At 38.0% G+C, this 26,323-nt stretch overlaps 2 protein-coding genes and 1 long non-coding RNA gene across 8 annotated transcripts; 2 read left to right on the top strand and 1 right to left on the bottom strand.

Moving 5' to 3' along the window:
* Positions 1-532: 532 nt before the first annotated feature.
* Positions 533-1,168, top strand: LOC116850611. Its single transcript, XM_032829107.1, has one exon. It carries the CDS (start codon positions 533-535, stop codon positions 1,166-1,168), a length of 636 nt encoding a protein of 211 aa, XP_032684998.1.
* A 15,033-nt stretch (positions 1,169-16,201) lies between these two features.
* Positions 16,202-26,056, top strand: LOC116850604. 2 transcript variants are annotated; one of them, XM_032829099.1, is made up of 20 exons: positions 16,202-16,388; positions 16,542-16,956; positions 17,066-17,517; positions 17,735-17,916; positions 18,037-18,437; positions 18,524-18,701; positions 18,943-19,154; positions 19,303-19,484; positions 19,597-19,724; positions 19,862-19,996; positions 20,180-20,320; positions 20,494-20,620; positions 20,714-21,276; positions 21,407-21,787; positions 21,966-22,353; positions 23,206-23,540; positions 23,714-24,606; positions 24,792-24,928; positions 25,009-25,187; positions 25,272-25,535. In XM_032829099.1, the coding sequence occupies exons 2-20, from the start codon at positions 16,559-16,561 to the stop codon at positions 25,533-25,535; spliced, it is 5,676 nt and encodes a 1,891-aa protein (XP_032684990.1). In that variant the 5' UTR covers positions 16,202-16,388; positions 16,542-16,558. The 2 variants fall into 2 exon arrangements, with proteins under 2 accessions (XP_032684990.1, XP_032684991.1); XM_032829100.1 differs by lacking the exon at positions 16,202-16,388 and having other exon boundaries at positions 16,559-16,956; positions 25,272-26,056.
* On the bottom strand, positions 18,901-26,059 carry LOC116850605. Of its 5 annotated transcripts, none has more exons than XR_004379386.1 (4): positions 25,227-25,373; positions 24,531-25,149; positions 19,264-21,043; positions 18,901-19,129 (listed from the first exon to the last, which is right to left on the bottom strand). It is a non-coding gene; the product is annotated as an uncharacterized LOC116850605 (long non-coding RNA). The 5 variants fall into 5 exon arrangements; XR_004379385.1 differs by having other exon boundaries at positions 19,264-19,394; XR_004379384.1 differs by lacking the exons at positions 18,901-19,129; positions 19,264-21,043 and adding an exon at positions 25,911-26,059 and having other exon boundaries at positions 22,891-25,149; positions 25,227-25,484.
* Positions 26,060-26,323: the final 264 nt, after the last annotated feature.

Genomic DNA, 26,323 nt, shown 5'->3' with positions numbered 1-26,323 from the left:
GGGTGTATATCAGTTGGACACGGGGCAATTGGACACAGTCCAATCACAAGTCGCTGTTCCAAGGGACCCTACAAATGTCTCTAATCACACGGTGCTGTGATTGGCTGTGTCCAAATGCACCGTGTCCAAGTGCACCGTTCCCGGAGTCTCATGGCGGCACGTTCCGACGCACACCAATCCCGCGGACTGCGCGTCACGCGGTCTCGCTCCTGATCTGTTCGAAAATCATGCCTTATGGTGGTCAGGCCCTCCATGGCTACACCACTCTTCCGACGCTTGGCTGAACTCGTGCCCTCCGATATCCGCTGATGTCCCGCTCGAACAACGCCCGGAACCATCGAACTATGTCTTGCATGCTATGTGCAATTGGGATCTCGCGTCGCGTTACTCTTCGTGGCCACAACTGCTACGCATTACCGCTTACCTGTACCGATTTCTCAGTCGAATCCGACGCTCTACACACCCACCACAAACCTCCGCGACTTTGCTTCCCGACGAAATTCAGAAGGCAAAATGTTACTGGCTCAAAATCATGCAATCAGACATGTTCCGTGACGAGATCGTTGCTCTTAGCCAGAAGCGATCGGTGCCGAAGAGCAGTCCGCTGTCTGTTCTTAATCCGTATATGGACGAACACGGACTCATTCGAATTCGAGGAAGGCTCCGTCGAGCTTGCTTACCAGAAGCGATGAAGAATCCCATCATATTACGCACGCATCCGCTGTTGGTGCTTATTATCCAGCATCATCATCTGAGAACGTTGCATGCCGGTTCACAATTAACGCTCAGGTCATTGCGGAACGAATTTTCGATTCTCCGGGCTCGCGCCACTGTTCGATCCGTCCTTTACAAGTGTATACCATGCACGCGTGAACGCGCCGCCGTGCCCGTCGAACTCATGGGTAACCTTCCGGCTGCAAGAGTCAACCGCACCGTTCGCGCCTTTATCCATACCGGCGTCGATTATGCAGGTCCGATCGTTGTCCGCACAGCGCCTGGTCGAGGGCATAAATCGCAAAAGGCCTATATTGCGTTGTTCGTGTGCCTCACGACCAAAGCTCTGCACTTAGAGCTCGTCAGCGACTACACATCTCCTACCTTTATCGCAGCATATCAACGATTTGTCTCACGTCGAGGACTACCGACGTCCATGTATTCTGATAACTGAACCACATTTCACGGCGCCGATCGTGAACTTTCACAGGCCCATGCTGCAGCAATACGCGATCCTAACTTCCGCAGCCGACTCGCTCACGACGGAACCGCGTGGCATTTTCTACCCCCTGCGTCGCCTCACTTCGGTGGCCTGTGGGAGGCCGGCGTTAAAAGTGTTAAGCATCATTTAAAACGATGCATCGGCCTCCACACGCTAACGTTCGAGGAGATGTCGACGCTCCTTTGTCGAGTCGAAGCATGCCTTAATTCGCGTCCGATCGCTCCCGTTTCTGAAAATTTCGACGATTATCACGCGCTGACTCCCGGTCATTTTTTAATTGGAACTCCTCTTATCGCTCCCGCTGAACCAAGCGTGCTTGATTTAAACGAAAACCGACTGTCGCGTTGGCAAATGGTCCAACGAATCACCGAAAGTTTTTGGAAGTCATGGTCGAACGATTACTTGCATACCCTTCAACAACGCCCAAAATGGCGCGTCGTCCAGCGACTAGCCAAAGTTGGCCAAATCGTCCTCGTGCGTAACCCGTCGGCTCCACCGAGCCAATGGGCACTTGGCCGAATTACCGCTTGTCATCCCGGCGAGGACAATTTAACCCGCGTCGTAACAGTAAGAACGAGTTGTTCGGAATATAAGCGACCGATAGCGAAACTCTGCTTTCTACCTGTCACGATTAATACCGAGGATTCTAAGGATTCCGTCACGGCGGGCGGAGTGTCCGTGTAGAATAGCAGACATCATCGATATCGTAAGCCTTAATTTTAATTTTAATTTTTTTTTCTCTTCGTATTGTGTCACGATTTCTGTATTCAGTAGCCAAACCCTTTTCTTTGTTTTTTTTTTTGCGTCGTTATATCGTGATTGTATTCCGCGTACTTTCAGGCTAACTATTTCGAATGCTAGCATTCGAGACGGGCGGTATGTTTCGGAATCATCGTCAAGTAAATATTCTCCAGGACAACAAAGCAATCGCACATCGATACCGTTCCAAACACGCGTATATCTCTCCTGGACGAACCGCGATGTTGATATCAACAATAATATTTCTTCGTGCCGTGTGAGAACGAGTCACGCGACGCGAGAAAAAACAACGTGGTTATCGTTGGATATCGTCTTTGTCTCGCCACGATAAATTACCGAAATCCGCTTCCCGAAATTATTATTGTTGTTTTCTTTCGGTGAACAAAGCGCGACCCATACCGCAATAGAAGTCTCGTTTGCTGGCCAGATACCTTCTTTTTTTTCGTTATTAGCAGCGAGACCTTCTTAACGTCGAGCAAATTGTAAGATACCGAGATACGCTTTGGAACAAGGGCATCGATTATTATATCGTGCATATCGTCTATCGCCTGCCTCACAGCTCATTGCATCCGAGACACCAAATAAACGGCATTTGTTATAACAAAGAGAGTCATCATTCTTACATCCGCCTTGGCGAACGAGCCTTCCTTACAAGGTGACACCAGCGTCACAACAACAATGATCCGAAACATCGGAGTAGACTTTGTACTGCGTGGAAACAAGAAAATGACGTTGACGTACTGGATTGGCCTTCACAGTCGCCAGATGCAAATCCAATTGAAAATGTTTGGGCGCTTATAAAGTTTAAGCTCCGAGGAAAGAAAATATGGACCGTCAAGCAGTTAATTCGACAGATTCGATTTATATGGAGATCTTTGTCTGAAGATTATGCTGTAAAATTAGTAGAAAGTATGCCTCGGAGATGCCAGTCAATTATTGATAATGGAGGCGACTGGACAACTTATTAATAATAAAGCATCGCAGTCTATATCATGCATAATGTGTACAAATTTTTTCAATTTATGTATTATCCTAAGTTTTTGAGTTTTGCCGTACACGCTCTTATCAAACATACTGTATAATAACGAAAGTTTTGGGGCGAAATCGCTATGTAGTCCAAAACATATTGGGTTTTAATTTAACACCACGTCCATTAAATACGGTATTGTCTTCGGAAATTGAAATGGTGAATAAAACCGATGAATCCTAATTGATGCGTTTAGTTAACCGTATAATTTTGTATTTAGATTAGGTGTTTATTTTTTGTATTATTTTGCGACCGTAAACTGTAACATTAAGATTTTTAAGCGAATTCAAGCGTTAGAATTTTATTAGTATTAAACCTGCGAAGAAAGAATTTCCTCCGAAAAAAAAGAAAAAAAAAGTTTATGTTCAATACATGCGAGGTCGAATGTATCCTACAGGATGGACGAGTTGTAAGAAATTTTATAACCGTCTGTTAGCTTAATAATGTCAGATCAAACGATAAAGCAATGTTAGATTATATAAACAGCGTTAAATCAATAACAACAGACGACAAAGGAAAGGAAAGGTCCAAGCAATATATAAATAACAACGATAGCATCGGACGCGCTCTTCGACTCTAAACCACAGGTAGCAATTACTTTAGTTTGTCAAGTTTCAGGTTATATATATTGTTGTAAACGGGTGGTCTGTTAATTAATAAACTATTCTGTTCTGTTTTCTTATTTGGGTGTTTCCTTAAATGTTGGATCGTCCTACGATGAAGAAGCGGTCGCCGATGGCAAACGGCGACCCAGAGATATGAGAATTGAAATTGAGCTAATCGGGCCGCTCAGATGCGAAGACGACAGCAGACCGGTATAGAGACAAGATTTCTGTCTGTCGTCTACGATGGCCTTACGAAAAGCGAGCGATTTGCGAAGAGGAAATCGGACGTAGCTAACTTACTCCTCGATACGCGAATAAGCGATGGATTGCTCCGAATCTCTACCGACGTCTCGATGGTAGTTCAGCTGCTGCAAGACTGTATCATTTTCTGCAAACCGCAGCTAGCTGCCGCGTGGAGCAAGCTTTTTTTCTACTCGTCTCTGTCGTTCGTTGGTTAGTTGCGAGCAAAGCGACCGCTGGTCGCGTACCGAAATTTCCTTAAAAGGAGATGTCTCGCGAGATGCGAAGCTCCACGGCGCGTGCCATTCGCAGCTGGCGATTCGCAGAACCATTGTTTGGACGTGGTTGCTATGACAACGCAAAGCGCGAGTCAACATTCTTCACGTTTGCCCGACACGCGCCGCTGAATACCGCATCCACGTGGAAGGCACGTGAGAGTTTCGCGCTCTCCTCGCGACGACTCTCCAACGTGTTGGCTCGAGTCGCGAACAATATTGATAACTATTCTTCCAATTATCATGAAGTTTGCTATAATGGGTTTGCTTTTTATGGTCACTAAATTTGAATCTGACTTTAAAAGTAAAAATTCAAAATGACGAATCTAATATGGCGGACTAACCCATGTAATGTGAATTTCATGGATTTCAAGCAACATTCGAATTTTTTTACCCCTTCGTTGGCCATATTGGATCCACCATTTTGAATTTTGAATTTATGCCTTCAGAATCAAAAGAGCACCATCGAATACCCCTATAATATGAGTTTCATGGATATTGAATGATATTTGCATTTTTGACTACTTCTACAGCGGCCATATTGAACCCGTCATCTTGGATTACAGAATTTTGAAATGCTAAAATCAGATTTGGATTCAGCGACCCAAAATTACCCCTAAACATTAGTTTTCCCATAATTCACTTTTTCAGCAACCCTCGTCCTCAAAGGGTTAAATAAAAACCTAACATTTCTTCTACGTTTCATCCAATGCAATTTAAATTGATAACATAGTATCGAAAAATCCTATGATGATAACATATATTTAAAGTTCAGAATCTATCGATTTCAAACCCAAGATCAAGCATACTGAGAGAAATTATCCGGCAAAATCCGACAAAAATCGAATACAAAAATCGGTATTTTAATCGGAAATATCCGTTTGTTAATTTCTTATCAAATAATTTCTCTCAGTGCAAGTGAGATGTCCATGTCTTTTACGTTCGAAGAAATCACTTTAAATGAAACGTTTTATTTTGACTTTTCAATATTTACTAGCAATATTGAAAATTGATATGGTATACATAATATGAACTATAAATTTTCAATACTGGCAGTGAATATCTGAGTGCAGATTTTATCGCAGCGGTGCCGCCACGTGAGCTACCTTTGTTCTTGTTTTTTTTTATAAAAGATATATGCCCTTCCGTCTCGCCTCTTTATTTGCACGAACACTCTCTCCTTGTCCCCATCTACATAAACCCATACGTCTATATTCTGCTGCGATAAAATTTTATATTTCAACACGAATATTGCGTTCGCGCGTGTGTGTGGTGTGTAAACGCGTTCCGTTACACGCTTGCAGCGTTGCGTAACCATATTAACCGAAGAGCGATCCGTCCGATCATATATATATTCACATCACTTAGAACGCGTATGCTTTTATCGATATTTCTTGTATATTTATTTGTATAAGGTGTTGCCTCAACATACCAATTAGTGCGACTGTTTAAAAACTTGTTGCTGAGCAAGCATAATCTACAAGGATTCAGTAGACTTTAATAGTATACCCACTTGCGCACTTTTTTCCAATGAAGTTTACGGCATTGCAAATTATCTCGGTGTTCACTATATATTAATGCACAAATAGTCACTATATATTAATGCAACATTCTGTATATAACGTATATATAACATAATATAGAACGTATTTGTCGACGTGCTTCTATATATCTAGAATCTTTATCTAGAAGTCAGTATTAACCATTTAAGACAAGCGAAAGCATAAATGCAAGATACTGATTATATCCATGATAATATCCTCGATTCTCGTCACCAATATTTTCCACAGCAAATCTGTTTTCTCATTAATATTTTATCTACATTGTGTATTTTGCATTTTAATATATATTTGTAAAAAGAAGGAATTAGAAGGTAAAGATTGGTACTGGGATTTATTTAAAAAATATCGTATTCTGTTTGCACGCTCTCTCTCTCTCTCCCTCTCCCCCTCTCTCTCTCTCTCTCCCCCTCTTTTTTCCCTCTCTCTCTCCCTCTCCCTCTTTTTCCCTCTCTCTCTCTTTCTCCCTCTTTTTCCCTCTCTCTCTTCCTCTCCCTCTTTTTCCCTCTCTCTCTCCCTCTCCCTCTTTTTTCCCTCTCTCTCTCTCTTTCTCTCTCTCTCTCTTGTTTATGAAATTTATCTAATTTATTCTTGTTAAAAATATGCGAAGGTATAACAAAAGGAGCAGCGCTGTCGCTCGAAATAGAATGCAAAATAAATTAAAATCAGGAATCAAAATCAAGAAAAGAATCGAGTGATTAATGCCGATGTATTAGGTCTATACTTGAAACCTGCTTTTTTTGCAAAAATTAAGCTTTTATTAAAGAAACAAATGAAAAAAATACATCAATCAAAGTATTGGCCATCGTTAGATATCTTTCTGATAATAAGCGGATCCCACGGCGAAAAAACGACTCATCTTTAGAGTCTATCCAGTTAGAAACCCATTTTTCGACGTTTCCATAAGAGTTGAAGTATTCCTCTGCAAATGCGTATTGCAGAATTCAAACCGCGTCCGATGTCCGACATACGATGTCCGATATCCAACAGGAGAAGAGCTTTCTAATAGAAAATTCAATTCTCCATTGGAAAGCTATTCTTATTGGATATCGCATGTCGTACGTCGAACATTGGACGCGATGTGAATCCTGTACATGCCATCGATTGAAATAAGTGCTAGTCGGAAGGGGCACAGTTTAGTAAATAAGCCGCACGGGGCAGCACTTCTCAGCGAAGTGCTTCCAATGTTTCCTTGACAGCCTAAAGGGACGTCTACTTTGGAAGTAAATAGCAAGAAGTAGGAAGTAAGAGTAAGAAATTGACCAACCACAGTCGAATGTGAGAAGAATAATTAACTATGATTGGTCAATTTCTTATTCTTACTTCCTACTTCTTGCTATTTACTTCCAATGTAGACGTCCCTTTAGAGTGCTATTTCACGTGTCGTACGACAAGCTTTTCGGATACGTTTATTGGTTGGCGAATAGAGTATTTCTAGGTTCTCTGTTCGTCAACTAATAAACGTATCCAAAAAACTTATCGTACGACACGTGAAATATCAGCCTTAGTGACGTGAGGTCGAGCGTAGGCATGAAGCAAGATCACTTTATGCTATCTTGTGTCATATTCTGGTCGTTTTTCGCGCAATGTTCAAACGGATTATTTGTTGTTGGTAGAGATCCTCTGTGACTGACCAAGTTTCAGTATCTCATAATATACTACACCTTTCTGGTCTCACCAAATATAGAGCATGGCCTTCTTCCCATGAATATTACGTTTTAGCGTCGATGTCGATGATTGGCCTGGATCGCAAATAGTTTTTCGGTGTTTGCGGTTATCGAAATAGATCCACTTTTCATCGCTAGTCACAATTCGCTTTCGCAAAACACCTTTCTTTTTGCCTGGCAAGCAGCATTTCGGAGATGGTTTTTCACCTTTCGATGTCTTTTTCTTTCAATTCATATGGCATCCATCTTCATTCCTTGTATACCTTTTCCATGGCTTTTATACGCTTGGAAATGGCTGCTTGAGTAACATTCAACTTTTCTGCAAGTTAATTTTATGTTTAACATGGATCTTCATCAACCAATGCAGCACTATTGCAGTTCTGTATCTTCGAATTTTTTTGCTGGCCTAGACATTCTTTATCATTCGTATCAAAATCACCAAGTTTGAATCGTCGAAACCATTCCTTGCAAGTTGTTTCCGATAAAGCAAGTTCCCTTCAATAAGCATTCGATGAGATTCAGCAGCAGTTTCCTTCAAATTCAAACAGAAAAGCAAAGCTTTGCGCAAATAATACTAATTTAGTTGAAATTCAGACATTTTCTTCGCAGTAAATAACTATGTTGTTGTCACAAACACAAACTTTTATATACTGAATATTATTGACACAGGTCAAAACTATAAATGATACCTTGTTCAACCATTACAGTTGACGATTGTCAAAGCTATTTATCGCTAGAAGGTGGGTTTCAAGTTATAGACCTAATAAAAGTAAAAGACCGCTGTAAAATTGAAAGAGTGACTTTAGAGGAAAAAATGACTAAATAGGAATAGAAAAAAATATAAAAACCAGTCTACACACACAAAATATTGTTTTAAAAATATTGTTTTTTCATTACATAATACGTATTCGCAGCGTTTTTTTATAACATTCTGTTTAAACGTTTAATGGAAAACATCGCTACGGTTTCAATTGACCCATATTTTGCATTTATTTCTCGCGTAAATGCATTCCCTGCATATATCCTTACAAACAGCTCACTCGGCGCTCGAAATAGCGCGATGCTAAAACCAATATTTACAAATCTATCTTTTTGACTCTTATAACAACACGTCATATGCACTAAAACTAACGGTATACCTGATCAATAAGATGTATAAAGTATTTGTATCCTGACGTCTTATTATTTTGCGCTAATGAGCAGCAGCTCTTTAATCTTTATAATTACGTACGTAAACTGCATGCATACTCTACAGATAGGCTATACTAATCAAAATACTTGATTGATTTGCACCACCATCGTTTACTGTATGATAAGATATTCGTTATATTAAACCTATTAATAAAACGAAGGCAAAGAAGGATAATTATTACATATTGATTTTATATCGCGCTGTATTCGTATGGAACATCAAATTTTCGAAAATATTTTGCGTCAATATTTTACACATAGGAATTAATAAAGTAATTAAAAAATTAAGAAGAAAAATAATAAATGAATAAAGCTCGCGAAAATGTAATACGTATTTGCGCTTCGCATTCTATCTGCTTCATATACATGCACATACACAACATCTGTCGAAACGTTATAAATCAGTACCCATGGCTGTTCAACAAGTAAAATCGCAGTGAATAAATCGCAGTAAAAAACAGTGAGAAAATTTCTGTCCAATATGCTGTATCACGCGACTTGAATATATTCAAGTCTAAACTAAGATTCGTCATACTAAACTAAGATTCGTGCATTACAACGAACCGGTAGTTTTTTCGAGTAAAAATTTTAGTCCTACTTTGAATCTGAGTTTAATATCTATATATTCTAAAGGATGTTTATTGATTAACTTTATTTTGTTTATATAAATAAATGTAACTATAACTTTCACATATATATATATATATATATATATATATATATATATATTGTGACGGCTCAGTACCGAGTCGTCACGAACCCGTCCGACCGAACATCAGTCGGACGGGAAACCTGCGCCTAGGCGCCATCTAAAGCTACCACCACTTCACGCGACGGAGCGTTTCCGCGCCGCGCCGCAACCCGACTCTCAATCGAGAGAGTATATTACGCGACGCCGCGCGAACGAAGACAGATTCCACCGAGGTAGTCAATCCGCTTCCGAACCGACTACCGAGGCCCGCGAGACTTCTCGCCTCCGAAGACGAGCCTGCTCGTCGCTATCCGCGAGACTTCTCGCCTCCGAAGACGAGCCTTCTCGTCGCTATCCGCGAGTATACTCGCATCTAGTCCGTTAACGAGGAAACGGACTCGTTACCAGCTACACTTCCACGAGAATTCTCGTAGCCACTCCATCGGCGAGTCTACTCGCCAAGCCATTCCAAGGACAAGGCTTCTCGTCCTATATTACATCTTGGCGAGACTCCTCGCCGAAACCAGGATTATCATAGGACAGGGGTGCGGACTGCCGCGTCTCCACCAGGACTTCCTGGCTCCTACGGGATAATTCCCCGAGTAACTGCGTCACGCGCCGATAACAACGACACCTTCCGCGACGGTTCTTAGAGGTCACCAAAGGATAGGGGTGCGGACTGCCGCGTCTCCACCAGGTCTTCCTGGCTCCTCACGAAGCTACCTCTCGAGTACGACTGAACCCACGCGAGGTACCGAAGTACCGCGAACCGTCCCTTCGAAACCACAAGCGTGTACCGCACTGCCATTCGGGACGACGTCCCGCCTAGCGAACTAATTATATTACCTTGTATCACCATACATACTCATCTTGTGTTATAGCATTAAATTACTTATCTGTTTCGTCTTTTCAAAACCTAATAATAAATATTACATATTTTAAATCCACCATCTCTGATTTATTCTTTTGCGAACTCGGCATACGGCGAGCATAGATCCGTGGCATTTCCGGAGCGACGGCCTACCGTCGCAATATATTATAGTTTTTAATTATTTATAATATTTCTGCAATGTTGTTTTAACATTTCTGATGGAATGTACAATTCTATGTCTATGTTATGTTTCTGTAATGTTACGTTGAAATTTTAAATGATGTAACGTAATTGCAAGCTTCTGTCCTATATGGAGAATATCGGTGCTGAAAACGAATGTCCTCGCTTACTGTCTGCGACCAGCCACGAAGTTTCACATGATATTTAAACCCAGGGAGAACACATTTTCTGATTCTAACCAACCGTTCCGATACTGCCGCGGGGATATTCGCTTTCCCTTTTCATCCGACCGTTCCGCCACCCACCACAACCCACCGCCACCGAACGCGAGGACGATTGTTTTCAGCACCGACTGCCCCGAGCCTTCTTGCTCAACCCAGTCCAACGCCATACGAAGCAGAATATATCGACGTATAAAATGGATTTCACAACGCTGATTAAAAGTGTGTCTCGGTGCGGAAGAAGGACAATACAAGTCTGTGGCTTATGTCTTTTTCTAGTCAGGACAAATCATATTCATAGAAAGAGACAGAAATATCCCGCGGTCATTTGCTATCTCACTCTCTGAATCCTGTTTCATATACGAATAAAGTAAGGGGTAACACAGTCCATACTATAGCCAATGGTAAAATAAGAGCCCGGACCAGTGATGCTTGTATTTCCAATCAATATGCTTTAGCGTGTGGAGAGGATACGCACACAAGTAAGCGCGCCACGCAGCACCGCGTGCACACGTACACGGTCGTTTACTTGTGTGCTAAAGCATGCTAGCCGGACCTACAAATGGTATTACTGAGCCCGGTAGTGCGTTTCTCGTCGTCGGCCACGATATCCGATCGCGACGCGACGCTCTTGTCCACAAATTCCGCCCGGTACGTCTATTTGGTTCTTCCGAGCGGTACGTCTACGTCTATTTGGTTCTCGTAGTTGGGCAGCAGATGCGGAAATGACCGCACCGCCGAGGAGTCAAGCTCCCAAATACTGCTGTGCGGATTCAGCGCTTTATTCGATTCGCTACAAACAGGACGTTATACAAAGAATAATAAACGCAAACGATACGTACGCTATGTACAACGCGAAACCGCTGTATTATACAGCGCCGTTGTTTTTGTTATCCGTGAAGGTCTCTCAAAATCCGTGCCGCGATGCAACACCTATAGAAGGAGGAGGGTGTACTAGCGGTGGCGGCGGGACGCCGTGCGTTCGGAACCTGCGTATCTTTTCGTTCCAGAAAGTCAAAAATATCGAGAGCATTCTGCTAAGGCCAAGACTCGAATCCGTATCTTTCGCTTGCCGGGCGACTGCTTTAAACCACTGAGCTACCTGACGCTCCACGCTCACGACATTCTCCTCTCCTTAAATAACGCTTAGAGATGCCGTTCGGAAACGACATTTCTGGCGCGATCCCGAATGCACGGCGAATACAGAGAAAAACATTGTTACTGTACTAAATGTTACAGCTGTTAGTCTCTCAAAGTCAAAGGTTGCTCTCCTTTAAGACCTGCTCTCTCTGCCCATGTATCCCATTTCTATCGTTGCCCCTCTTCATCCGGTATAAATAAGGGGTCGATACTAATTTTTTGGCTCCCGGATACTTGAACGCAATGCGCCTCACCGGCTTACACGTTAAAGTATAGATGAGTCACTGTCCACAACCTTGCTTTAAAGAGACTAGAACGATTTGAAATCTTCAAAAAATCAATCTTTGGGTTTTTACATAATCGTTTAGTACAACTCTTTAAGGACATTTTGGCGCAAAAAGAACGTGGATATTCGCAAAATTGAGTTCAGGAGAGCGAAAAATGTGAGGCGGCGCGCGATCATGTAATATAAGAAATATAGATATTGTTTATTTAAAACAAACTGATAAACAGTAATAATGGTTCAAAAACTTAGAAATAATAATATTATTACTTAGAAAACAAAAGCTATAAGCGTGTGAAAGTTACTGCTAACAAATATAAGAATAACAACAAAGAAGACGAAAACAGTCGGTCGGTCGGTAGTAGAAATAGGTTGCGTTCCGTTTCACGCATTATGCGCGCAGTGTCTACAATATACATAACACGAACTATAGATATATAGATAAATGCGCGCATATGCGTGAAATGGAACGCGGCCATAGTTGGTAGTTTATTTTTCAAAACAGCATTTTTCGCTACTTTTTCCACGATAACTCAAGAATGGCTGAAAATATCGATCTTTTTTTTAAATTAAAGATAAGACATAAGCTGTAGAAGAAACTGACCAACCATGGTTGACTTTTAGAAGAATAATCGACTGTGGTTGGTTAATTTCTTACAGCTTACGTCTTAAAGCAAAGTCTGTTGTGGACAAGGGCTCACTTGGCTTACTCGTCGGAGCCATCACTTCGGCCGCATCTCACGCTCGCCATGGCCTTCCGCAGCTCTTTCGCTCTCTCGGATCAACTGTCCCTCCGGCCCACTGGGTCTCGCTCGGCAATGTCCTTGCGACGCGACCCTGTCGTTCTCTCGTCCGCGTACTTGGCCCTTGCCTAGCGCCGCGCACGCGACACGCTTACTCGCAAATACCGGAGTACTCGTAGCTTCGCGGCAGTCCCAATCGTTAACTTCACTCGGGCTGCTCGTCACTTTGCTCTCTCTTGGTAGTTCAAGACTCACTGAACAAAAGACGCGTTCCTTCGCGGTCGTGGCCTACTTATATTGTCTTATTACGCAATCGGTCTCCTCCCGCAGGGATCCCATATCGGCTTTCATATCGGGATCCACTCCCGGCTCTCCGGGGCTGATAAAAATTGCGGGCTTAGCGCTCTCAGCCGCTCTCCCCACAGCTGCGGTCTTTGAAACGGGGCTCTATGTCATTTTAAGCGGATTTAAAGTTTTAAAGACATAAGGTTTAAGAGAGAACTTAATATCCCAAAAAATATACCATCAATTTTTATTGTTCAACATTAATCGCTCTGACCTTGAACTTTACAGATCCCAGAGATCTTTAAAGTAGATGGATGCACTTGGAGGCGATTGCAATTCTCTAAGACTCAAACTCTATATGTAATGGAAACAAATCAAAATAGAAGCAAAAAGAATATGAGAATATCATTATCATTTTACAATTCAGAGTTACTTATTACTCTATTTGCGGTTTAAATCTGTAATCGTTTGCGATCACGTTCGCTTTAATTTCGGATAAGCTCCGAAATATTGCGTTCCGCATGCTAGGGATTAACTTGCGTTTGCGTTTCGTGAGTAAATAAAGGGGGACTTGTAGCTTAGGGAAAGGAGCAGAGCCCTCTGTTAACGTGGTTAAAATTAATTCGTGATTCTGTCACGTTCGTTCGCAACAATCCCAATAACATAAATCTCCCAGGAATATCCTAGAGATCCAGAGGATTTCCTATGTCCTAAGAACGGATATTTTATATGGAACGAATATTGTTTCATAGGACATTTAAATATAATTAAATGAAATATCGTGTGCTATTTGGGAACTGCTCACGATCAATTTTCATGTCGCCTACTGGCGCTGGCCGTATCGCCGGAGCGCACCAGCGAGACACGCATGCAATTCCACTAACTGATTCCGAGCCATTGACTCATGCAAATTTTATATTAAAATGCAAATTTCTAAAATCGAATAATATCAAAATTACTTGTAAATTCATGCTTTTTGTATCTGTACGGACTATCCCCGAATCGCTCACGATTGTACGTCGGCTATTAACGCTGTCCGCACGCATCTGAGCGCTTCGACAAAACGCGGATGCAACTCCGCCGAGCCGTTTTCTCCACGCACCCCGCGATTTAAATTTGATATTAAAATGCAAATAATACATTTCTAAAACTTAATATAGAGGTTATTTATAGATTTATGATTTTGTATCCATTGCGGACTATCTCTAAATTGCTCACGATTAATTTTCACGTCACTTATCGCTGTCCGCAAACATCAAAACGCTCCGGCAAAACACAAATGCGCTCCGGCGATCTAATAAACAAATAATATTTAAAAAAATTTTTAAAACGTTAAAAATAATGAGATAAGTTCTCTTTTTTCATTAAAAAAAACGTTTTTTTAATGAAAAAAAGAACTTATCCCATTATTTTTAACGTTTTAAAAGTGCTTTTTTTAAATATTTTTTAAATATTATTTGCTTATTGAGTCGCCGAAGCACTTTGATGTTTGCAGACAGCAATAATAAGTGACATGAAAATTAATCGTGAGCAATTTATAAATAGTCCGCAATGGATATAAAATCATAAATTTACAAGTAATAATCGTTATTAAACTTTAGAAATACATTACTTACATTTTAATATGTTTATTCATTAAAAAGACGTGGGTGCAACTCCGAGCTGTTTATCCAACGTACTTTACGATACAAATTTAACATCTTAGGCATTAGATACATTGAAACAAAAGTCAAAAAAAGATATGCTAAATCTTTTTGCCTAAATCTTAATTTTATAATTTACTAGAACATTACAAGCGCGCGCTACACGCGCGCTATTTAGCATCTTTATCATAATCATAACAAAATATAAAACATTTGCTTCACAATAAAAGGATATACTTCTCCCTCTATCTCTTTTTTCTGTAAAAATTTTCTTCCTATTTGTTAAGGATTGGATTTGAAAACTCCGCGACGCTCGTACGTCTCGCGCGCAAACGTCGCTATCGCTATTTCGCGCCGTCGCCGTTACCGGCCATAAACTAACAGTGTAATTCAGTTATGATCACGGACATAACATGCTAAATCTTAATTTTATGTTTCATTTTTTAATTTTTTTTTATTTTATTTTTAAATTTTTTAAAACTATTATTATATAAAAACAATGCATTAATAAAGCATAGGATGTCTTGTATACTTGATCTTTTTATGGTCATTTTCACCATCTCCGGTTACCTTAACCGGCTAGTTATTCCGTTAGAACTGACCAATCGTACTTGTCGTTTAACAAGATTAACCAATCACCGTGCACATTTAATCAGTAGTTAAGGTAACCGGAGGTGATGAAAATGGCCATTAGTAATTTCACAACTTTTTTATAATATTTTTATGATATATTTTTATAATATATTATTATATATATTTTTATAATATATTATTTTTTATAATACGTTTTAAATTTTTACAAAGTTTGTTGTATTTCTTCTCAACGTTATTTATTAAAATTTTTTCAGATAATTATATTTTTATAATAACTTTTTTATGAACATTATCAAAGTAAATTTTTTTTTAGAGAGATACATATGCTGCGTTCGGAAACATTACTCGAGTACTCTCCCTCTCTTTTTATCTCACTCTTGTATTTCGCTCACTCCAACGGCTATCGTCTAGTAGTGTGCACACAGTGTGTATTCCGACGCAGCCTTCCTTCCTTCAATATATGGCTCCGGGCGTTTGACTCCGTCTGCGTTCGGAAATGTCACCCGTGTCCCGTTACATTGGAGTGAGCGAGATACAAGAGTGAGATAAAAAGAGAGGTAAAGTATTCGAGCGACGTTTCCAAATGTAGCCCCCAATGCCATCTACCATGAGAACGCAGCCTTCCTTCCTTCAATATATGGCTCCAGACGTTTAACCCCGGCTGCGTCGAAAATCTCACCCCTGTCCTGTTACGTTGGAGTGAGCGAAATACAAGAGTGAGATAAAAAGAGAGGTAAAGTACTCGAGCGACGTTTCCAACGTAGCCCCCAACGCCATCTACCATCCGACGTAGCCTTACTTGGCACTTTTTATTTACATCTATAATGTGGGTCTGTTCTATTGCTGAACTAGTGTACACTTTCGGAATTTAAAAAGAGACAGATATACAGATAACATTTGGTGGAAGAAAGATGAGAGAGAACTAGTGCAGCCAGTTCAGCAATAGAAAATCTTATATCTAGTGACTTTAAGGAATCAGCTAAACCGCGTTCCGTTTCACTCATATTCGCGCATTTATCTATAGTTCTTGTCACGTATACTGTAGAAAATGTGTATAAATGTGTGAAATGGAACGCAACCTAAACAGCTCACCGTAGTCCCACCTCTCTCTGACATAAGATGCGTGTGTTGCCCGTGACTTTTCTTGATACCTTGACATTATTAAAATAACGATATTTAATAACGTTATTTGAATTTGGTATGTATATTTCGCAAAAGCTTTGTTAATAATAATTTTGACAGTATTAAAGAAGTTAATATTATATATATTTTACTTATTGACACAACTGATAATCGTCAAGTAAACTATATTTTTGCAAATAGTTATATTAAAATGTGTTTAACATTTCAGAAAACAACAGATCAGATATGGATTCCAATACAATAACGACAGATGAAAGTTTATTTAAATTACAATGTTTAATTAAAACTGCTGAAATACAGCATAGCGTGCAATGCAAACTTGGAAGGAAGCTGTTTTTAGCTCTGGCAACTAACAATTCTGACATTATTCTCTATCTTAAAAGAGAATCGTCTTGTCTACCTGTGATTAAAAGAATACCTTGGTTTCAAGCACCACATAAACAAATTGCTGCTTTTTGTTTTGACTCATGCGGTACTTGGTTATTATGTGTAACACTAGATAGTTCATTGTATATAATTCCTGCTTTAGCTTTAGTTGGAGAAAGTCAAGTTATCAACAAGAAATGGAAGACTGATGATGTGACTTATATTCCTTTTATGACTTCTCAATTTTCTCATTTCAGGTACTGACTTTATGTAAATAACAGAACTTATCTTTCATCTCTTGATATAATTAATATAAATGATAGGAAAACAAAATTTTTCTAGTTATTTATATTTTCACATTTTCAGACCAACTGCTATTACATGGTGGAAGGATACAAAATTGTCTGTTGACATAGCTATTGTAGGAACTGAGTGTGGAGCAATTATACTTATAAATCTTTCCAATGGACAACAAGCAGGTGTAATGTACATCAATGGAAGTATTAACAGTTTACAAGTCTGCCAAAATGAAAGCAATGAGGATACATCTCTCTTGATAACTAATAAATTTCAACAACAGTGGCGTTTGCTTCTGGAGCAACACACGTATAATTTTTTAAACAATCTTGAAAGCAAGGAGCCACACAATGATGTAAACTTAAACAGCACTATTTATGATAACATAGAAGTATCTGTCCCTAGTAAATCTAAGTTACAAGAATTCAAACAGCTTTCTGTTGAAAAATTAACAATTCTTAAGCAGAAGTTAATTGAGACTAAAAATCAAACATTGAGAGAGAATAGTTTACAATTTCATGGTAAGTGCACAATGAATGTCCTAATTATATATATGGGATCGCTTAGTTTTTTAAAATATATTTCACTTATTAGAATATTCACTTATTAGAATACTAAATATTAACCCACAGACACCGAGACACGCATATATACAATATATAGGGTAAACTGCTCTGACGTCTGTGTTAATAATCAATTAAGATTAATATATTTTGTGATTACATATTAATATTACAGATACCTCAAGTAATAAAACAAATGGTAGTGGAATTTCCACTAGTGCAGAAACATTATCAGAATCAGAGCTAGGTTTTATTGGCCCAGAACCGATACTGAAAGATACTTTCCTCTCTTCACAATATGACAGAGAAGGTCGGCAATTATATACGTGTTATCGTCCTCTTACCAGTCATATCACAGTAAGATAAAAGTATTATAATAAATTAGCATAAGAGATATACTTCTCTAAATAAATTTCCAATATTTATTAACATTAGCTAATTGATTTACGAATAATATAACATATACCTGTTTACCAGGTACACGGTCCAGACTTAGCTGCGGTACCTTTATCGATACATAAAGTTTTCGAATCTTGTGAAACTATTTTACTAGCGCACAAATTCTTTTTTGTTACTGATATTAGTCAACATGAGATATATATAATATCCGACCAATTATCTGAGAGTCATATAAATGGAGACTGCGGGTTTAATTCCGAGTCCATAGTCGGAGTTTTTTCATTTAAAAACTGTAAGGAAGTGATACGCGCAGTATATAAAGTAACTAAATTTCATAATATAATATCGAAGAAAGTCTTTCAAGAAATTGAAAGTAAATGTACGTTAGCAAAGAATGCAAAGGACGCTAAAATAGAAATACCCACTTTGGATGCCTGCATAATTGTTACAGATCGTTGTGTATATGAAGTTATTTTAAGGTCAGTACTCTAAAATTTCTTTTTACTTTCTAAATAAATTATGTAAATTTGGCTATCCATTTTTCTTTATATGTTTTTCATCATAGAAAATCATTCCTGTCGGTTTTCATGGAACTAATATTGAAAAAAAATGAACTGGAGAAAGCGGGAAAATTAGCAACAATCTTTGGACTAAATGGACAGCATTTTTTGGAGTATGCTGGCGATATATTTTTGTCGAATAAGGAATTCTCACGTGCAGTAACTTCTTATAAAATTTCTAAGGTAATTTAAAATTTTTAGAGAAAGGAATATCTATTTAGACGGGTTTAAAAGTCGATTTTACTTTTCTTAGATATTTTAAAATTTTTTAAGTAAAAATATACAAAATTAAGCCTCGTTTTGACTCGTCTGAGTAGATGTCCTTGTAAATTTTGTAAGATGCATAAAGAATATATAATGTAACTTATCAAAGATATTTAAATTGTGATCAGTACTAATTTTTTCTTTATTATCTTTATTTCAGTGTAAATTATTGAAAAGTGTTTTAAAGTTCGCATCAGTTGGTCATACTTCAGAACTATTGAGTTGTCTTACTCACTGTTTATTAACACCAGCTATTATCGAAATGCATATTGCCACTAGGATACATTTGTCCAATTTATGTGTACTTGCGTTTATCGAGATGACTCTAAGGGTTTGGTCCGAGCAATCTAAAGCAATATACAAAGAGTTCTTGTAAGTCATGTCTCATTATGCAATCACATAATAACGTTAAACAATATACATCTTACATCTTATTACATTTTCAAAATTAACAAAGATAATTAAACATACTTTTTCTTACATTTTATCTTGCTGATACTCCATTTTAATCTTGTCATAGATACTTTTTATCCACGAATACGTTTTACGATGAGTTGCTAGCTATTAATGTAGCTGGTCAAACTTATCTCTGGGAAGTGCTGCATCATTTAGCTACGCAGAGATGTCTATATGGCCAGATGTTGGATATTCTTATAAAAGCGGTGCAAACGTTTGGCACGAACGACTTTCACTCAAAATCATGTAATGTGTACATATACATAGCCGCATACACGTATGAATGCATATTTCTCAGGCAGTTACAAGCAATTAAGTAATATTAATGCACAGAATTTAATACAAACTTCTATTTTAGATGGTTTACTCATATGTTTAAGTGAATCTGGTCTAATGCAAGCGATGTTATTGAACCATGATTTAGCTAGATCTCACATGTCGTTCGTACGTAATAATCTGCGGGATTCTCAAATTTTTGTGCTTCAGGTAAGAAATCTTAACTCTCGACTGCTTTTGAAAAATCTGCGCTCTTGTCAATATATAATTTCACATTAGAATTAAGCTCCAAGCGATTTCGCAAATTGCACAAAACATCATACTTGACACGTTGATATATTTTACAGAGATTAGTAACACTGTACGATCCAACGAGTCCAGTATTACGAGCTAGACTAATGAAATGTAAAGAACGCCATAGAGCGACATCTTATAGTCGACTATCTAGTCAATGTGATTTTATAGACGTTACGGATAATATTGTAAGTAGTAAGTTACTGGGGTGCAACATGTATCCTTGAATAAAAATTGTCAAAAAAAAACTGGAAATAGTTGAAGAATTGAGAATTTAAAAATACTGTAAATACGATTATTACAGACATATATATTTTATATACATATATATATATACACATTCTTATTGATAACGAGAAACGATTTTGTAGGATCAACCGGATACGCTTATAGAGGAGATAATAGAAACGTTTACATTAGTTCTATTGACACTTATTCATAAGAAGCGGGTATTAAATCCGAACTATAAACCCATTTTTTTATATGATAGAGAATTACCAAAGATAAGTAAGGTAATACTTCAATTTTCTTATTTGGTATAGTAGAACAAAATTTTTCTTTTCGAGAAATTACAAAATTCAAAATAGTTTTCTCCATTTCATTATGATATAAAGTGGCGATACCAAGTGAAATATTTGATTGCATTTATTATGTCTATAATTATAATATTATATCTTTTAAATAGGAACACTTGGAGATGGCACCGCATGTTAATTTTAAGAAGAGAATACTAAGCACTGGATTTTCTCATGTTGCTCTAATTAGAAATACTAATATCTATACTTGGGGTAGTTCGGTGCAAGGTTGCTTAGGTATGCATAATCTTCTTTTTTATCTTTCCTTCTCTTATCTGATTTTATATTTCTTTTCTCGACCGTTTAATTTTTCTAATTAATAATCACTAGGTCTTGGTTCGTGCGTGCTACGGTATGGTGCGCCTCATGCCTTATGTTTCTTCCGAAGCATGAACATAGAAGTCTTTAGTGTATCATGCGGACATTGTCACACCTTGGCAGTCACTAATAACGGAATCTACGCTTGGGGAGCCAGTCAATTTGGGCAGTTAGGTCTCGGAAAGGTACTACAGTGCTCGAGTCCAGAATTAGTTACTTCACTGGCACAAGAGATAATCGTTGACGCGGTAGCTGGACAATATCATTCGGTAGCACTGACCGCAGACGGCAGAATGTTCACTTGGGGTTGGGGTGTTCATGGTCAATTGGGCCACGGTAACACTGACGAAAAAAGTATACCAATGTTAGTTACATCTCTGCTCGGTGTGGTTGTGTGTCATATCAGCGCCGGTTACGCGCACACCTTGGCATTATCTGTAGACGGTATTGTATACGCTTTCGGGTGTAATGTACTGGGTCAATTAGGATTAGGTAGCAACAACAAAAGTTCGATCCCGATGAAAGTGTCGTTACCGGAAGGAATAAGACTTATAAGTACTGGATACTTTCATAATGTAAGTGAAAAAATGATATACTTCTTCTCACTGTTCGTTACGAAAGTAATGAGCTTTTGAAGTAACCGAGCTTTCTAAGCCTTTAACGCTATGAATAGCAATCTCACATATATACTTTTTGTGTTTACAGCTAGTTGTCAGTAATACGAACAAATTATATACATGGGGTGCAAGTCCTCAAGCTCTTAGATTACAAGCACAAGCACAAAAGAAGAGTCGTATACTAGAGCAACAAGATGCTAGTGAGAAAAGAAAGAAAACTTTAGAAGATTTAGAGAAAATACCAAACAGCAGCCTAAATCTAGATGAAGAAATGAAGGAGTTCTTGGAAGAGAACGTGCAAACAAAGTCGGAACAAACAGAAACAATTACTTCCGACGTAGAAATACAAAAGAAACTATCTGAGAATGCAAATCTAAGGAATTTGAATATCGGTTTTATCGAAGAAGATCAAACACACTTAAAGCCATCTGTAGTGGATACAAGCTTGGTGAAAGGACAGATTACTCAGGTTTATTAAAAAAACTTATAACATTTTAGATCCATGTAAAAGTGAGATTAAATTAAATGTTGCTCAAATGAACTGAAATATTCGCCATTAATTTTTTCTCACTATTTTCTCTTACTCTTTCACTATATTTTTCGTTTTATGTAAAGTAAATAACATACAATTTGTAATTATTTCTCAGATATCTGCCGGTTGCCACCACAATGCGCTGATAACAAAAGATGGTTCTCTGTATGCATGGGGTCGTAACTTTGATGGCCAAATAGGTAACGGTACGAGACGGGACGTGTCAATTCCGACACCTTTGTATTATAATTCAGCTTGTATCTTTGCACAAGTACCTCCTAGACATAATGATTGTAAGAGGATGCAAAAAGACTTTGATAATAATGCTAAGTCGAACGATTCGTTGAATAACGGGAATGTATCTGAAGCTAATGGAAATTTCTCTAATACGTCGAAGTCAACGGACACAGAACACGTTGCACCGAATAAAGAGAGAATGAATCCTATCATCAATACCGTTGCGATTGCTTGTGGATACGATTATACAGTCGCAATACAACCAGGTTACAAAAAAAAAATATATATATATACTAAGAATTTAGATAACATTTATGAATATAATAATTATCTTTGTTTTATATTAACTCTTAAAGTATAGCTATAATAAGATTATATATATATATATATATATATATATATATTTTTTTTTTTTTTTTTTTTTAATAAGATAATTTATAAGATGTGTGTGTATCTGTGTGTATAGTTAAAGTCTATAACGTGGACACTCCTAGAATTAACTAGTCAATGTGTGAAACAATCAAGCATTCTGATTAAAGCCCAAAATACTTTCATGTTTTGGCTTTTGATTAATGTGCTTTTAGTCAATTCTAGGAGTGACTAGCATGGCTGGTCAAGATTAATAGAAACTAAAAAAAGCTACAGTAAAATTCCTATTTAGGAGAGGCATCTTCAATGACTGTGTTCTTATATTGTAAATATATTGTGAAGATTATCGTCCTCTGAGTAACCTTTAATAGATATTAGCCATCACTCATTGTTTATCAAAAAGTTATTAACAAAAGAAATTTCATAAAACGTAATTCATAGAACGTAATTCTTCGATATCGTATTTAACAAATGTCAAAAGTATATTTTTAACTGAGTTCCTCAGACGCTAAAAATCTAACCTAATCTTACTCTACAGTACTGTGAGAACGTTGGTGTTAAAATGTATGTACATAAATATATATTTACTAACAACTAATATTGTCACAATATTGTAGGGTAGGATTAGATTAAATTTTTAATGAAATGGGGCGAAGCCCGCGCTACGAGCTTTGACTATAACATATAATAAGAATAAGATAGATAGATATAATAAATACAGATAAGTATAATATTATGTGATTTTGTAGGTGGTACAGTACTAGCTTGGGGTAACAATAGCAGAGCGCAATTAGGTCGTATCCCTGCGAAAGAGACACGCGAGACCGACGAGAAGCTCGTGTTGCTGAAATCGTCGAAGCGAGTAGTGCGACTTCCTCACACAATGCATGTGGTTCTGGACGTTCCTAGTCAAGTGCCCGGTATTTCAACCCCGGTAATATCTTATCAAATCAACGACATGTCTTCTCTCGCCGGATTCGTTTGTCCTTTGAGCGTGATTGAAAAAACACCAGGGGAACTGACGCTTCATTATGTCCTGGAGCATTTCTATGGCTTATATTGCTCTGCTAGTATTATGGAGAAGGTTTGTTGGTTGTTTAAATTACATCTATTTTTAGAATTGCATTTTATAATTGTATATGCATTACATTTTATAACTATAAAATCATAGGAAACGTAGCAGTACAAGAGTTTTATAAGTGTCTCCTCTCAACATTTTTACTTTAATATAACTTTGCATTTTTCTTTCTGTTGTAGTGTATCGAATTGGAAAATTATCAAGCTTGCTCTAAAATAGCTGCGTTAGATGGCAATATTTTGGCTGCTTTTAATTATCAATTGAAAATGTTGCACAAATTAAGTCTTCAATCATCTGCAAATTATTTAATGACGGAAGTGCCGCATGAAACATTGGGGTCCACAGCCAAGACTACTGCGCAAAATGTAGACGCAATAAAGGAATCAATATCGTCGCATAATATCAAGAAGAATACTGAATTATTTAACAAACAAGCGGAGAAGAATCTCATGGAATCCTTAGAGGATAGTGTGGCGAGAAGTTGGGTAAGAATTCCAACGAGTAGATCATTGAATAATCTGCAGGCGCTCACGCAAGAATTGTACACTTTCGACTGTCAAGGAGGTTTGGAAGGATTATGTAGAAATCAGAGAAACGAGGATCTTCCGCCCGCGAACATAGACGCGGATTACTCTGACGTCAAATCTAACGCGAATGAGGATGAGCAACAAAAGCAGGTCGAGAATTTTATTTTTAACGAAAACGATTTACTGCCGCAGCGTAAAAATGTCGCGCACAGCTCTGCACAAAATGTAACTCGGTCAATCTGCACGGATACGATGGCGATGAACAACAATCAGATGGATCAGCCCGATACGTATAAGGAGAAGAATGTCCTCTCCGACAAAATGTCGTCGCGTTCACAGAGAAATTATATTATTAATGAGACAATTAAAGCGCTCAAATTTTATTTAAGCAACATCGATAATGAAACGAATACTTCGAAATGTGAGTTACTACAAAGCGCTATTGATTTCTGGGTTGAGCACAACTTACCAATGCAGAGTTTGGAGAATATTTTCCTTGAACACATACATATTATTTATTATCCACTTGGATTATTGTTATTCTGGTAAGTTGATGTTAGATCATCATACACCATCCTGTCGCTGCATCATATACGCAATGTATTTTTAGTGCTATTTTACGGTAAAATATTACTATATTCGTGAATTTCCTGTGCATTACAATTGTAATTAATAAGATTATATTAGTAAGATTGTGAATAATTTCTTTCACTATGATATTTTTTTCTAGTCAAAACGCGATAGGAAGATACTTAGACGCAAATAAATACAATAATACGAATGACAAGAGTTTCTGCGTAGTCGATTTGTTCTCAGTCAAGTTCTGCCTTCAAGTACTGTCCTTGTTGTTGCAACATATAGATCAAGGTTGTTATTTCGACTTATAACTCACGAAATAATGCGAATGTGTATTTAATTGGCGTAACGAATAATTACTTACATTTCAGATGAGATTATGCCCGAATATATGAAAATCTTTTCTTGTTTAATGGCCGACCATTACGGCGCACCTTTGAACGGATATCCGGGTGCAAGTGAAAATAATAGCCCAGAGCAGATGATGGAAGGAATTATCAGTACGATATTTTCTGAAATGGAAGATACCAGATTGTTCGCACATATTAAGGTACTCTGTCGATTGATTTTTTTTTTCACAGAATATTACAGTGGCTGATACTGCGTATTACATGAAACTTATCATGTTCATCAGGACTCGGATGCTGTGCATCGTTTGCTTATGACGGAAGAAGATAGTATGATATTCACTTGTGGACATCATTTTCCGATATCTGTGTACAACACAAAGATAATCCCGACAATGGAGACTGAATTGCTGACGTTTCCGTCGTTAGTTCTTCCGTGTACGTCGCAATATTTAGGAAACATGTTTTCTCGCACCTCCAGGCCGGAAATTTTGTGTCCACTGTGTATAGTCAGAGCATTAAAAGCGACAGTGGAGAAAAGTTACAAGTGAAATTGTAATGAGGTAATTATAACCGTGTCTGTATCGGAAAAAGTTTTCCTTAGATAAAATTATGTATACCATAGACGACCAATGCACTTCTTAGTAGTTTCATAATGATCGATATTTATTTGACACGTTGACTGCTACGCTGATTTCCACTAATTATTTCAAAGTTTAACATTTGCGACCGTTGACGAAATGTACAAAGCTTAGTACTACGTCAATGGTCGCAGATACGTTAATTACGGTTTGAGTAGTCAATAATACGGTAAATCAATACGATTTACTTACTAGATAAATCTACCGTGCATATATTTATTAGCTCGTTTTATTAGATGTCTGTTGACTATTTAATTTATTATATGTAGTAAAATTATATCTTACACATAAATTAATTAGATGCAGCAATATATCGTCGATAATTCCCATGACAGTCAACATGTTAACAGTTTTAAAAAACTATAATATAAAGGTATTGAGACTATATATATATATATATATATATATACAGGGTGTCCCGCATAAGACATGCCAAAAGAAAAATATAAGTAGAACAGATAAAACTGAACAAAAATTGTAGAGGTCATTTTTCAAACAACCACGTAAAATTTCGAGATATTAATAAAAATAGTTGGACAAATTAGAGCGCGCGACGCGACGGACGGGACATACGGCTTGCCGCGGCCGGCGAACAAAATGGACGATTGCTCGCGGGTCAATTTCATAGGCGAGAGAGGTGGGCCGTTTGCTAGCATATGGAAATGGAAAGCTCCGTATATGCGTCCGTGTACGTGTGC

Source organism: Odontomachus brunneus, unplaced genomic scaffold (genome assembly GCF_010583005.1).
Source record: "Odontomachus brunneus isolate Ranch 3 - 2012 unplaced genomic scaffold, Obru_v1 Obru_scaffold_150, whole genome shotgun sequence".
Classification (NCBI taxonomy): Eukaryota; Metazoa; Arthropoda; class Insecta; order Hymenoptera; family Formicidae; genus Odontomachus; species Odontomachus brunneus.
Note: the sequence above shows the minus strand (reverse complement) of the source record. Positions and strands in the feature narration are given on the sequence as shown.